The sequence below is a fragment of the Corvus kubaryi genome, unplaced genomic scaffold, assembly GCF_017639235.1.
Source record: "Corvus kubaryi isolate FWS band 111438036 unplaced genomic scaffold, C.kubaryi_AGA036_p1.0 37193, whole genome shotgun sequence".
NCBI lineage: Eukaryota > Metazoa > Chordata > Aves > Passeriformes > Corvidae > Corvus > Corvus kubaryi.
In genome coordinates, this window is record NW_024581055.1 from 116,053 (window position 1) to 129,399 (window position 13,347).

Below are 13,347 nucleotides of genomic sequence, written 5' to 3' on the forward strand. Positions count from 1 at the left end.
AGGGATTTTTTTTTTTTTTTTTTTTTTTTGCTGTTAGCCATGGGTGTGGGAGAAAATGTCCAAGGGTAGCTGGTGCAGTCAGGAACATGGAGCCCCAGGTCTGTGAAATGCTGAGTGTGAAGACGTTGCCTGCCCTTGGCCAGCAGTGGGTCATGGGCTGAGGCACAGCTGCAGTCAGGGCATTCCTCCCAGGGGCCTTTCCTGGTCTTGGGTGCACGAATAGTGCTGAGCATGAGGGGTTAGTTAGGCATTCTATTCCCATGATAGCATTGGTTTCAGTGGTAGGAACAGCAGAAGTTTTAAAGACAGGTTGGAGAGGAACTAGGAGTTCTTAGTTTCTCCTTTTCCTCATGTCTTAGGGAATCCAGACTTCCTGTACTCAAAGTTCCCCAAGTCAGGGCTATTGCACTGAGCCCCTCACCAGGCTGGAGGAGACTCTGTGAAGCTTGAATGTGGATTCCATGGAGGAGCTGGAGGTACAGGCACTGCATCCTTCAGGAAAGCAATGTGCTCCCAGTCCAGCACCAGTGGGATGCTGCAGGTGCTCACTGGCACAGAACAGCTGTGCTGTGGCAATGGGAATGTTTGGCATCATCCCAGTCTGGTTCATGGGACCCTCTTCAGCTTCAAGGTTCTTACATAATTGTTTTCTCTGCTCTGGAAACAGCTGTCAAAAGGAACACAAGCAGAGTCTGGCTCCCTGTTTGACCAGCACCTCCAGCCACACCACAAAGAACTTGATCAAAATTTGGGACCAGTGTGACAGGATAATCTGTGTTGTACAAGCTGCTTTTCTCAGGGCTACCTCTCTGCCCTTCTGTATCCTGCCCAGCCCTGTGGGCAGCCAACCTTGCTGCCCCAGGGAAGGGGCTGATTCCCAGAGCAGTGTGTGGTACTTGTGAGGGTCTTTTGGTCCCTGTGGAGTTGCCTGTGGGGAACTGGAAGTGCCCTGTCCTTAGTCTCTTATGACTTCAGACACTGAGTCTGATCCAGGCCTTTCCCAAGCTCCCCCTCACCCACCTGCCTCCCTGCCATGGTTGACCCCACCTTGCTCTGCCTCTTTCTCAGTGGGAGCGCCCTGTGGAGCAGGAGCTCTCTGCAGAGCAAACAAGCACAAGGAGAGGGTTCCAGGCTGCCTGCCACTCCTCTCCTTTGCCTAGTCTGTGCTGGTGATTGCACCTAGCAGCTGAAAATAAGCTCTTGGAAGAAGGGGAGGTGGTGATGAGGAGCTGCCAAGCCAGGCTATTTATACTGGGTGATTCAGGCCTGTGCCCGAGTCCAGCCAGATGCAGGGGAGCTGGAACCCAGGAGCAACCTGCAAAGGACAAACCCTTGAACGAGAGGCTCTTTGCTGCGATAGCTCGTTCACTGTGCAGCTCAGATTTCTCAGGTTAGTTACCTGTGATGGACTGCACCTTCCCTCCCCGCTCTGCCACGCGTTTGCTGCAGCCGGACCAGCGGAAGTATTCTCACAACGTGAGGTCCCAAGACCACCACGGTGAGCACAGCCAGAGCACAGAGAGCTGGGGGTACCAGCACAGCCGCCTGGAGCCACTGGAGTGCCGAGATCTGCTGGTCCAGAACGCACTCTTCACTGGAGACCTGGACATGGTGCAGAAGTACTTCACCAAGAGCGCAGCCATCAATCTCATCATTGAGACCAGGGGCGATGTGCTGCGCTGGACTAGCACTAAACGTGGTGGGTATGCGAGACTGGGACGTGGGGGGGATAGTATGTGCCCAGGATGGGGCCCAAAGATAGGGCTCAGGCACCCAAGAAAAATGTTGAAAGGAATGTCTGGTGGTGGAAGAAGGACTTGGGAAGAACAGCTTTTGTGTGAGGAAGGAGGTTTCCAAGGCTGTAGAACAAATAGTAGCAGGCTTGTTGAAGGTGGCATGAGGCAGGTCTACTGGAAAATAATGAGAATAGAGCCCTTGGAAGAGTTGCTGGAGAAACACATTCTCAGGACTGTCCTGTTAGAGATTGCTGGGGTGGATGTGAAATATGTGGGAGGTGGGGAGAGTGCATGGGTGAAAAGGCATCAGAATGCTGTTCTGTTCCATGGGATGGATTTGACAAGGGGGGCAGAAATCCAGTCTACCAGAAAGATGGTGGAAGTAAACTTTCCTGAGTGACAGGAGGTAGGAGCTGATCATCCTTGGTGTTTCCTTCCATCTGTACATCTCACTGTACCTTGTCCAGGCACATCCTGGGGCTACCACACATGCTTCCACACTCTCTGGTCCCTTTTACTTACCTTCTTGTCAATGTCACCTGTGAGCTTCTCAGTAAACACTGCAGCTGGTGTGTTCAAGGGAGAGGTGTGCTGAGCAGCCTGGATGTGCCCTTGTTCTTGCTGCTGTCAGTTAGTGATGTGGTGCAGGCAGACTCCCAGAATTTAAGAGTGTCAGGTGTGGAAGGGCTTTAACTGTACCACCCTCCTGTACAGAAGGCTGGTGGCAAAAGCCACCCATACCAGAATGGAAGAGCTGTTGATGAGACTGCTTTCCCAGAGGAGCAGGCTGATTGTCCCGGTGCTTAGTCAGATGACAGTGTTTTGTGGGGATCCACTCCAGCAAGAGACAAATAGGGTGTGTGGGCTTGCAGATGCATGTGCTGCTACTTGTGAGTGGTGAAGATTATTTACTGAATTGCAAGCTTTGTACAACCCGGGTTTTGAACTGTTACAGTCTACTTAGGAATGAAATCACTAAAAGTATTGCCCTTTGTGTAACTGAGACCATTTGTCAGTAAAATATGAACTGGGTGTTGTAACTCCTGTCTTATGCTAGGCTGGCAGACACTGGAACAGCCAGTCTCTCTGCTTGTAAAGGTTTGTGCCCCAGAGAAAATGGAACAGACAGTGTAAAACAACCTCATGCAGGAATTTCTCTTATCAACAAAGTTTCAAGACATGAAAACCCCAACTGAACAAGATCATTCATCAAACACAGAGCAAAAATGTGCTGCCAAATTTATCAGATAAGGGTACAGAACAAAAACCAAAACAAACCTTCATGCTCCACGAGGCTTGCCTCTGTATCTCACTGACCGTGCAGGGACAGGTTCTTAGAACTGACTCAGTGACCTTAACAGTAGGTTCTAGTGACCTTGTCTGTCCCAAATCACCCCTCTTGGTATTTTAAGGTGCCCAGAAGAAGTGTAAACTGTCTGGTGTCACTGACACTTACTCACACAGCTTTCTGCCTCCCTGGTGTGTGACTGGGAACCTCAAGCTCTCATGGGACACCTGCTTATATCCTTGGGGAAATAGAGGGTCCCATCAGGTGAGAACATCTGCCAGGGGCTTCCCTTTCTTTACCCTTTTGCAGGCTTTTGCTTTGTCATTTTAGCTAGACAAGGTGAAGTCTGCACAGACAGAGCAAACCAGATACTGTCAGCATAGAACTTGCTCATTTATTTTCATTACTGAGTAGAGTTCCCTGTCTTACACTCTGCTCTGGTCCCCTGGTAATTGTTGCTTGGTGGTCTGTTGGGGTCACTTAACTGGTGTTTAGCTGCAGGATCTGAGTAGTTCCATGACACAAAATTACACTGAACACTACTAGCCTTCCACACAGTTTGACACGTTCTCTGGATCGTGTGGTGTGAACAATATGTACACAGTGCTAATGCCATGTGAGCAACACATGCTCTTCTGTGACCAAGGTGGGTGGGTTGGCTGTATGCAGCCAAGTGGTGCCAGAGGAAAACACCATCTCAGGTGCCAGGACTGCAGTGAGCAACTCTGAGTCAGGGGAGTGTCTGAGGACTGAAAGAAAACACTAAAGCTATGCAGGGGCTCTGTGCAAGGCTGGATATCAAGAAAAAGGAGGAAGCAGGGAGGGTCTAAAGGACAATTACCTCTAGTTTTCCCCATCCTTGTGCCTATTTCTACCACTCCTTAGGCTTTGATTAAAAAGAGATGTCCTGTAGCTTGTTTAAAAACCTCCCTAGTGCTAATGGCTCAGGTGCAACTGGTAAGTGGGTGTGCAGTGCTGGAGACGTGTGGAGCCAAGAGGTGAGCAAAGGCATGGGAGATGTGTGTGGAGCTGCTGGGGTCATGCTGTTGTGGTCTGGACAGCACTGGGCAACAAAGTGCTGAGTAGGCATGAAACAATTTCCCATTCTGTTGTTTTAGTGATGTCCCATCCCTGTTTCTACCCTTCAAGCTCCCCTGCCCTGCCTGAGGATTTTCCCTTCACAGCGGGGCACTGCAGAGGTACTGCTGCCTGAGCAGGGAGCCTTTATTGGCCTCTTGGCCCCAGCATTTGATCACAAGGTTTCCCAGAATAGAACAGCTGAGACATGAGCCATGCCCAGCCTGGGCCAAAGAGAGGGGTGTGATGTGTTCCCCCTCCCTGTGGAACACCCTGGGCTGGCAGGCAGAGTCTCAGCCCAAACACGGGCTGCTGGTGGGGCTGTGCCTCAGAGCCTGGCTGGGGTGCACAGCAGGTCCTGTCCTGGTCTCTGAGAAGGGTCTGGTTGTTTGTTATGGGCAGCATCACAGGTGGAAGAGATGAGAGCCAGGAGCCCATCCGCACACAGCAGGCGGTTGGCCCTGCCCAGGTGTTCTGGCAGGCCCTGCTGGCTGGGGATCGGGAGACTGTAGCTGAGATCCTCACAGCACCTCAGAACAACCTGAGCCCCAGTGCTGTGTTTGACACCAGCGACCTGGAAGAATGGAAGAACTACCGCTTCAACCCCCGCCGGCTGAGTATGTGGGAGCAGTGGGGCTTGGCTGTGGTGTGTGCTGTGGGGCATAGCTGTTGCTGGGGTTAGGTGTTATGGGTGCTCCTTGGGTTACAGAAGAGTGGGAATGGGAACCAAGAGCATGGGGATGTGGTCAGGTTTTCCTGTGATCCTTGTGGAAGAGGGTTCATGTTTCTGAGAGCACAGGGTGCATCCAGGAAACCTGGCCCCTCTCACAGGTATTGTCTTAGGTGCTTGAGAACTGCTCTCTGTGCAGCCTGCACTGGGCTGCCAGGTCCCACTGCAGGTTGTGCCAGATTGTCACAACATGAGCTAGGTCTTTGAGATGGTTTAGTTTGAACCTGGCCCTGGAAAACACAGATGACCACATACTGCTTCTGCAAGAAAGAGCTGAGAGGATGTAGTGTGGAACATGCCATGCAGTCTGGGATGTCCTCCAGCTCAGTCTGGGTAGGCAGCAAGAAGCACAGTTTAAGGAGCTTTTTTCCTGTAGCATCTGCAGGCTGTTAGCCAGCAGACTGCACCAGCTCAGCGATGGTTTGTGCTGGGTCAGCATCTTTGAGAGCTGGCACATTTCAGTCCCTTGCTCTCTCCTAGGCCCTAGATGTCCATCTCTGCTGTAGCTTGTTGTCTGCACCCTGCTCAGGGCTTGTTTGCGTCCCCTGTGTGTATGGCAGCTGGCTCTGATGCTTCTCTTACTACCCAGTTCCTTATGTTTGGGGTGCTTCACACATGGTGTTTAGCCCAACCACCTCACTGCCATTAGCCCTGCTGGTGCCCCAGACCCTTCGCTTGCTGCACTCCTGACAACAGAAACCCCATGTATGTACCTGAGCCACAGGTGAAGGGCACACTGCACAGAACAGCCTCTGCCATGGGCTCCTGCTCCCTGGAGCTCCCTGTCTGCACTGCTGTGTGGCCTGAGAGCCTTCCATGGATCTCTGCCTTTGGTAGGCCAGTCCAAACACAGGGACCTTGCAGGGAAGGGACTTGAAGTCCCTGGAGGGGAAACACAAGCGTCTCAGGCGGGATGTACATCAGGTGCTTCAAGGAAAAGGGCAATTCTTTGTGCACTGTGGCTGGATGTGGCTCCCTGACCCCTCTTCCCCTGCAGGACTGTGGTCGCTGAGCTATGAGCAGGAGCTCACCACGCCGCTGCACATCACGGCCAGCCGGGGCTACACGGACTGCCTGCGGCTCCTGCTGCTCCGTGGCGCTGCTGTCGACTTTGCTCCGGGGGGCAAGACAGCCCTGCATGAGGCTTGTGCCTGTGCCAGCACCGACTGTGTGCGCCTGCTGCTCGGCTCCGGAGCTGATCCTGAGGCTGTCTCTGAGGATGGCTACAGGCCCCTGCACCTCTGCAAGAGCTCAGACTCCATCGAGTGAGTTCTGTTCGGGGGAGTGCAGCCAGCCTCCCTCTCCCTCAAGCCTAATCCCCTGTCGGAGGGGTCCCTGAAGATGGTTTGATGGGTGCAGAATGGGGGTGGCCTTGGTGCCTGTTCCTGGGCCAGGATCACCTCTGAGGTCAAACAGATGACTGCAAGCTCGTGTCCTTAGCAGATGCAGCTGAGCCAGGTGCTGCTGTCTGGTCTGCCCACCAGCAACATGGAGCCAGTGGTCACACTGCAATGTTCAGGGCATTCCTGAGCAGATCCACTGCATATGTGAGCAGGCATCAGGTGTGACAACACTTCAAGAGATCTGTGTGTGGAGTTAGCTGAAATTAGGGTGACAATATCTCTAATCACTAGTCATCCTGGCTTAAAACCACTGCTCCAGGGCATGAGGAGCAGGGATTTTTGGACTCTGGGGAAAAGCTGTGGGATGGTACAGATGTGGGGGCTGGGAGGTAGGATGGGAGGTGGAGATGAGAAATGGTCACCAAGTCACCTTGGTCCACTCAGGTGTGTCCGGCAGCTGCTGCAGCATGGTGCCAGTGCAAACAGTCAGACGGAGGAGGAGAATGACACAGCACTGCACGTGGCATCACGGCACGGCCTGGCAGAGCATGTCCAGCTGCTTCTGCGCCACGGGGCTGAACTGGAGGTAAAGAACAAGGAGGGGCAAACGCCCCTGAATGCTGCCTGTGCTCAGCACCACCAGCCCCAGGACATGGACCGCTACTACCGGGTCTGTCAGCTGCTGGTGGAGAGCGGTGCCAGCATCAACGCTGCGGATCGGGACCAGCAGCACCCACTTCACCTGGCCTGCAAGAATGCCAATGCTCAAATTGCAGAGTTACTGCTGGCCCGGGGTGCCAATGTCAATGTCATGAACTATGGTGGCAACACGGCCCTGCACAACATCCTGCAAGTAGCTGCCTACAAGCTGGAGCATCGCCCGGAGCTCGTGGTGCGAGCACTGCTCAACCATGGAGCCGTCCGCATCTGGCCAGGCTCCCTCCTCAAGGTGCGGGTCTCCAGCGGAGCTGGGAGTGTGGTGGGAGAGGAAGGTTGTGAACAACATCAGGGCCCCAGTGAGCCCTCCTGTCACAGCAAGGCTTGTTCCATGGCAGCCTGTTTGCTGTCCTGCCCTGCTCTGCCCAGGGCCTGGGAAGGGAGAGCTGGCATTATGGGAGAACTGGTATGGGATGGTATCCCTGATGTTTTCTCCTGGTGTGTTTTCCTGTAGGACTCTCCTTCGTCTGTCTGCTAAGCTATGTGGACAGTACTCACCCAGTTTCCATAATCACTCGCTCTGAAAAGTGGTTGGTCCTTTTTCTTTGGAGACAGTTTCTTCTCGGGGCACACCCTCCAGCTCCTGCTGTCTCTGCAAGACACCAGCAGACAAAGGGTTAATTTCCTGTCTTAATTCCTGAGCAGTGCAATAATTACCCAGCCCGGAGATCAGCAGATTGCTCTCCCCTTTGGGAAAATACAGGAAAATCAACAATTAACACTAATTAATCTCCTATTAACGCCAGATAATGAGGATCACTGGTACAGCCAGAATAGACTCTGACAGCTACTGCTGGCCTGGGCCATGGGGAGTGGCAGCCTGAAGCCGGGGAAATCTGCCTATGTGTGGCTTTGCTTGAGTAGGGTGTGCTCCAAAGGCTGCACTGTTGCTAGCTACGTGGCATTGGTGTGTCACCTGCACCTATGCGAATGTGGGATGCACCAGACATGTACAACTATGTGTGACGTCTTCTGGGGCTTTGTGCAGCCCTTGACATGGGCACAGCATGGACATGGACACAGGTACAGATGTCTCTGCAGCCCTGCACCGAACAGGCACAATCCTGCACCCCTGAGACCCTGGTGCATCCCTCAACAGAGGTAGAATGTGCTGTGCTCTGGCTGATCACAGAATGAGTGCCAGTCCCTGCCCCGAATGGCTCATGGTCTAACTACCAAAATGTGAAGTAAGGAACCTGGTGTAAAGCAGAGTGTTGGTGTTCATGAGCTACTTGCAGCAGTGAAGCCAATGGAGATCATCATCACAGCCATGTATGATGGTCCCTGTGTCTGAGGAGAAGCTGTGGGGACCCGGTTGTGCTGAAGGCAGCCATGCCATGCAGGTTGGGTGATGGCTCAGTCACCCTCTTTGCAAGGAGGGATGCTCTGGTGCTTCATACCTGCAGTGGTTTTTCTCTCGTGGGGCAGCATGCGGGACAGACAGGAATTCACCAGGTTTACCATATCTGGGTTTGAGCAGTATTTTACTCACCTCAGAGTGGGGCTTGCAGGACCTTGTCCAATGATGGTGATCACCTGCTCTTTCCCTGGCCAGGTGCTGCGGTACTGCCACACCTGCCCCCGTGTCATCGAGGCCCTGGTGAACAGCTACACCCATGTGTGCGTCTCTGAGGACTGGGTGGAAGCAGTTCCAGTAGAGGTTGTACAGGTGAGGGAACAAATGCCTACAGCTGGCTGAAGAGCACAAGTCCACGTTCTGATGGGTTGCTGGGGGCATCTGGGCCTGGAGGGGGTTGGGCAGTGTGGGGTTGCCAGACACAGGGAGGGTGCTCCATAGTGAGGCAAATGGATGTCTGGTTCTACCTCTGGTCCCAGGGTGATATCTTCAGCTTTGTGTGCCTCTGGTCCTTTCTTCTCTCTGTAGAAATACCCATGTTTCTACCAGTCACTTTTCTCCCTGGGGCACAGACCTCGCTCCTTGCAGCACCTGGCTCGCTGCACTCTCAGGACCATCCTGGAGGGCCGGCTGCTTCTGGTCCTGTCCCAGCTACACCTGCCAAGTGCCCTGCACCAGTTCCTGCTGCTCGGCTTTGAGGACATTCTCTACTAGGGGTTGTGGTTCCAGTCCTGCTGTGTCTTTCAGTGTAGATGTTCCATCCCTGCCAATGCAGTCTGTGCTTTGCCCTCACCCCCTTCCCCTCAGCCCACTCCTACCTGGCCACATTAGCCCCCTGTGCCAAGCCTGTTGTTGTGTCCCAGTCCCAGCCAGCCTTGTGCTCTGCCTCATGCACCTGTTTTGGAGCATTCTGTTTGTCCATACTAATCAGCACGGACTCCAGACTAAGAATAGGAGGCATGGGGATTAGGGCATTTTGTGGTACAAGGAGCAAAGACACTGTATGGATCACAGGCTTAGTAGTAGCATAGAAACATAGATGTTTCCCTATCCCAAATCCAAATACTCTAGCCTGTACTAGGCAACTCTGGTACCCTAAATGTTTGGTGTAATCCTGTCTTTAGTCAAGTTGTTTACGGTCTGTACTGAAAGGTATTTGGAATAAATCCTGGTCTTTATACCTACCTGAGCATGACTTCTACATTTCCTTGAAGACTGTCCTGATAGAGCTCACCTGACATGTCATGGGTGGTGGCATATGCACTCAGACCTGTGCACCCACCTGCTTCTCAGAGGGAAATGTGTGGTAGGTGTTCCAATCAAATCCCTTTCATGAAGGTACAATGTCTGGGTTACCTGGCTCAGGAGCTTGGGGCAGGATGGCAGTGCCTGTGCAACACCGGGGATGTCACTGCTGGGTGAGCAGGAATGTGCCCTGAAAATGCTGCTCCCCTGGGCAGAGAGCAGCCAGCACCTGCAGAGCACTGTGTGGGTTCACACTGTGGCCTGGGCTGTAACATGCTCTCGACAAGGTAAAGGGAAAAGTTTGGTCCTGTGACTTCAAGACACAGTTGTAAAGAAGGGAAGTGCTATCCATCCTTTAAAGATCTGCTGTAAGCAAACTCCATTGCTACTTCTGGCTCAGGGAATACCTTGAGCACCACAGCTGTGGCTGGCACAGGTACCCAGGGCAGCATACTGTGGGTCCCTGCTCTTGCTGCACTCGTTCTGCCTGGCCTCTCTTCATGGCCACACCAACAGTAGGACTCTGCAACATGCAGCTCTGAAGACAAAGCTGTTTGACAGACCCAGTGGTGCTGTCTGTTCCTGCCTCTCTGGCCACATGGGCTGTGGCTCTGTGCCCTCAGTTACTGTCACCTTATACTGCCAGGCCCTGCTGCTCTGAGGGGGAGAGCCCAAAATCACACTGTGAGGTTGATTGTGCTGTTCCTAATGTGCCTGTACTGCTGATGTGCCACAGCAGGAATGCTAACAGGGTACAAGAGGCATGTGTTTATGTGGTACAGGTGCACACAAGGTGCCTGGAAAGCACTTGTGGCTGCCTTTGTGTAGGTACTATTGCAGTATAGAGATAGTATATCTCAGGAACATTTAACTATGTGTTTTATGACATCCAGGGCAGAGAGGTGAGGTGCTGGCTTGAGGTGACCACAATGATCTGCAAAACAGGGATGAAGTGTACAGGGGAGCCAAAGTTTTTAAAATACACCCATAATGGCCTGCCCTCTCACCATGGACCACCAGGTAGGAACTGGGTCTGAAGCTCCCTTCTTCCTGCTAGCTGAACTGGCTTGTCTGCTCAGGTGATCTGTTTATGGGATCAGGGCCAGTGGTCTTGTTCCCAAAGTCTAATCACGACTTTAGAGAGTTCATTTTTAGCCAGGTGATGTCTGTGAGTGAAAGAGGAAGAGAAACAGGAAGGTTTGTTGTTTTTGGTGGCAGTACAGTCTGGGAGTGCCTTAGCCTGAGCTGGTGTCCTGGTCTGAAGGCAGCCTGCAGAGCAGCACACCTGGGCAGGTGTACCATCCTTCTCTCCAACATTGTCCCCATGCCCGCAGTAACTGGTGCTCAGTAATGCATGCTCAGCCACTAAAATAATATCTCCTTAAGAACAGGGAAGGGTTGAATTTAATGGTTTGCTTTATTTCGTCGTTGCTACTTGCAACTGTTAGGCTTACAGCTGTTTCCTGGGTCTTGCTGGTTGCTTTTGCTAGTTCTAAGGCGGCTCTGCGCTGGGTGATGAGGGCATCTCCAGCTCTTCTGGTGGGAAGAGGTGAACCCACAGGGTCTGGTTTCTTCAAATGCAGGAGCAGATGGAGCTCTGGCACATCCCAGTCCTTCCTGGACAAAGGTGTTGTGGCCCAGATGGGCACCTGCTGCAATGAAGGATCCATGGTGGGGCTGCAGGTACATTTCCAGTGCTCCTCTCAGAGCCACCAGATTTACAGACAGAGCATCCTAGTGTGCACCAGCCCATCAGGGAGGGCTGAGGTCAGGTGGGTGGCCAAGAGGGACAGGCCATCCCTGGCCACACATCTTCAGAAACTGAATTTTGTCTGTGCTCCCACCAAAATTGAAAGGGCAGGAGTTCCTTATGCATAAGGATACCACTGGGTAACAGTCTTCAAGGAATGTGAGGCTGGAAGGAAAAGGGAAGAACCTTTTACAGAGTGACCAAGGCAACTGGTGGGGAAAAAATGAAACCAAATCAAACCAAGCCACCAGAAAACCTTCTGGGAACTCCAGCCCTTCGGCAAACGGAAACAATCAGAAAGGTTCAAGCTAAGATGCAGGCTGAGTGCAAATGCTCTGAGTTGAACTCAGTTATGCTAATTGATTAGCAATTGATTTTCAAAAACATTTACAAGAACAGATTTTAAAAGGTTTAATGTTCCAAAGCATGTTCTGGCAATTTAATAAGCTTTGCTATTTTCTCAGGTTTCTGAAGGGGAAATTCCTAATGCAGCATTGGATCTACTTGCTGGGACAATTTTGCCAGGGAAATTTAACCATCTCGAGTGGGAGGGCTGTGGTCTCCACTGAGAACACCAAGCATCGGGTGATGTTAGCACAGGGGCACAGGGTTCTGGTGTGTTTTTACCAGCTGCTGCAGGCACAAGCAGCTGCTGGTCACTTCTGTGTCCTAGGTTTGCTCGGCATGTCTTTTGGGCACAGGCTGCTGTTCCTGTTTCAGCATCCACCTGGGTTTGTCAGCAGAGCAGTCATGGCAAGAGGAACCCTTAGGAGTGGCTGGAGAAATGTGAGTCTACCACTGCATTCTCAGTGCAGCCATTTGAGTGTCATGCTCTGGGCAAAAGTCATCTCAGTTCTAGGCAGAAGTTTCCATCCCAGCTGCAGCCACTGGATCCTGCTTTGACCCTCCCTGTGCAGCCAAAGCCCTGCCCATCCCTGGTATCCCCTTTCGACAGACAACCAGCACTCTCTGCAGGCTTCCCAGCCTCAAGCAGCTGCTTGACTCTCACTCGAATTTTCCTGTTCCTCAGTAAAGAGCATGAGGCCATAATGGGGGTTAACAGTAATGGTACTTACAGCCACAAAGCAAGTAGAGAAAAGTTCTTCCCCAGCATATCTGTCCCCACCCTGAGTTGTACCCTGCTTCTTAGATAGTTTTGAGTCAAAAAGGCATCTTTGTATTTTTTGGTTGTGGAGAGACCTTTTTTTTTCTGCCATAAATTTGACTAGTCACTTTCTGGACCTGTGTATATTTGAGCATTCTGATGCCCTTGTGGCAAAGAGAGAAGAATTGCACAGTGTATTGATCACCTCCCTCTATTAATCTTTCTGCTGTCACTGTCCTGTTTCATTTGATGCCATGTAAGTATATATGGGCAATGATTGTCTTTCTCTTAATCATATTATTTAAAACTATACAGATCTCTGCTATTTCTCTCCTTATTTGGGCTGGAATTCTGTTCAGCTGTGCTGTTCCTGTGTGGAAGCTGTCACCCAGCCCTTATGCCACACACAGGGTTTCCCTGGGCCTTTACTGGTTGCAGTGCATCCCTCGGAGATGGAGGGAGGACATCTGTGCACAGCGCTTGAAACGGGGTTGTGCTGTGGTTGTGTAAGGGTTGTTCTGTTGTGGATTTGAGACCCCACAAATGCTCAGGAACCTTGGATTCATATTTGACATGATTTGACCAGTTGCACAGCCCAGGAGGAGGCCTGAGCAGTGATGCCCTCCAGTCAGTGTGGTCTGTGCTCTGATGTTGGATGTTGCAACCTCTAATGTTTTTCAGGCTTGTTACTATCCATGATGCTGTCCCTGATTTAAAGTGAAGCCCATTCTTCTTACTTATATGTTGCACCCTATACTTCACTGTAACAACCCAGGCTGTTCATGAACCTGGTGTTTCCAGCAACCCACATCAGGTTGTCTTGAGCAAGTGCCACCTATTACTTTTACCATCCCAACAATTAATTTTTATCCATTCCAATAATTTTATCGGCAATTTTTTTTTATTTCTCTCTGATTGCTAATAGCATATAGCACTGGTGTGTGAAGAGACTAGAGCTAGAAACATGCCTGTCAAATGGCTGTGTAGGATAAGTCTCCT

At 51.7% G+C, this 13,347-nt stretch overlaps 1 protein-coding gene across 2 annotated transcripts; it reads left to right on the plus strand.

The window, feature by feature from the left end:
- Positions 1-1,106: 1,106 nt before the first annotated feature.
- ASB10 (ankyrin repeat and SOCS box containing 10) lies at positions 1,107-9,437 on the plus strand. 2 transcript variants are annotated; one of them, XM_042022262.1, is made up of 5 exons: positions 1,107-1,699; positions 5,829-6,096; positions 6,619-7,123; positions 8,447-8,560; positions 8,777-9,437. In XM_042022262.1, exons 1-5 carry the CDS (start codon positions 1,405-1,407, stop codon positions 8,960-8,962), a joined length of 1,368 nt encoding a protein of 455 aa, XP_041878196.1. In that variant the 5' UTR covers positions 1,107-1,404; the 3' UTR covers positions 8,963-9,437. The 2 variants fall into 2 exon arrangements, with proteins under 2 accessions (XP_041878196.1, XP_041878197.1); XM_042022263.1 differs by lacking the exon at positions 1,107-1,699 and adding an exon at positions 4,422-4,718.
- The last annotated feature ends 3,910 nt before the right edge of the window (positions 9,438-13,347 follow it).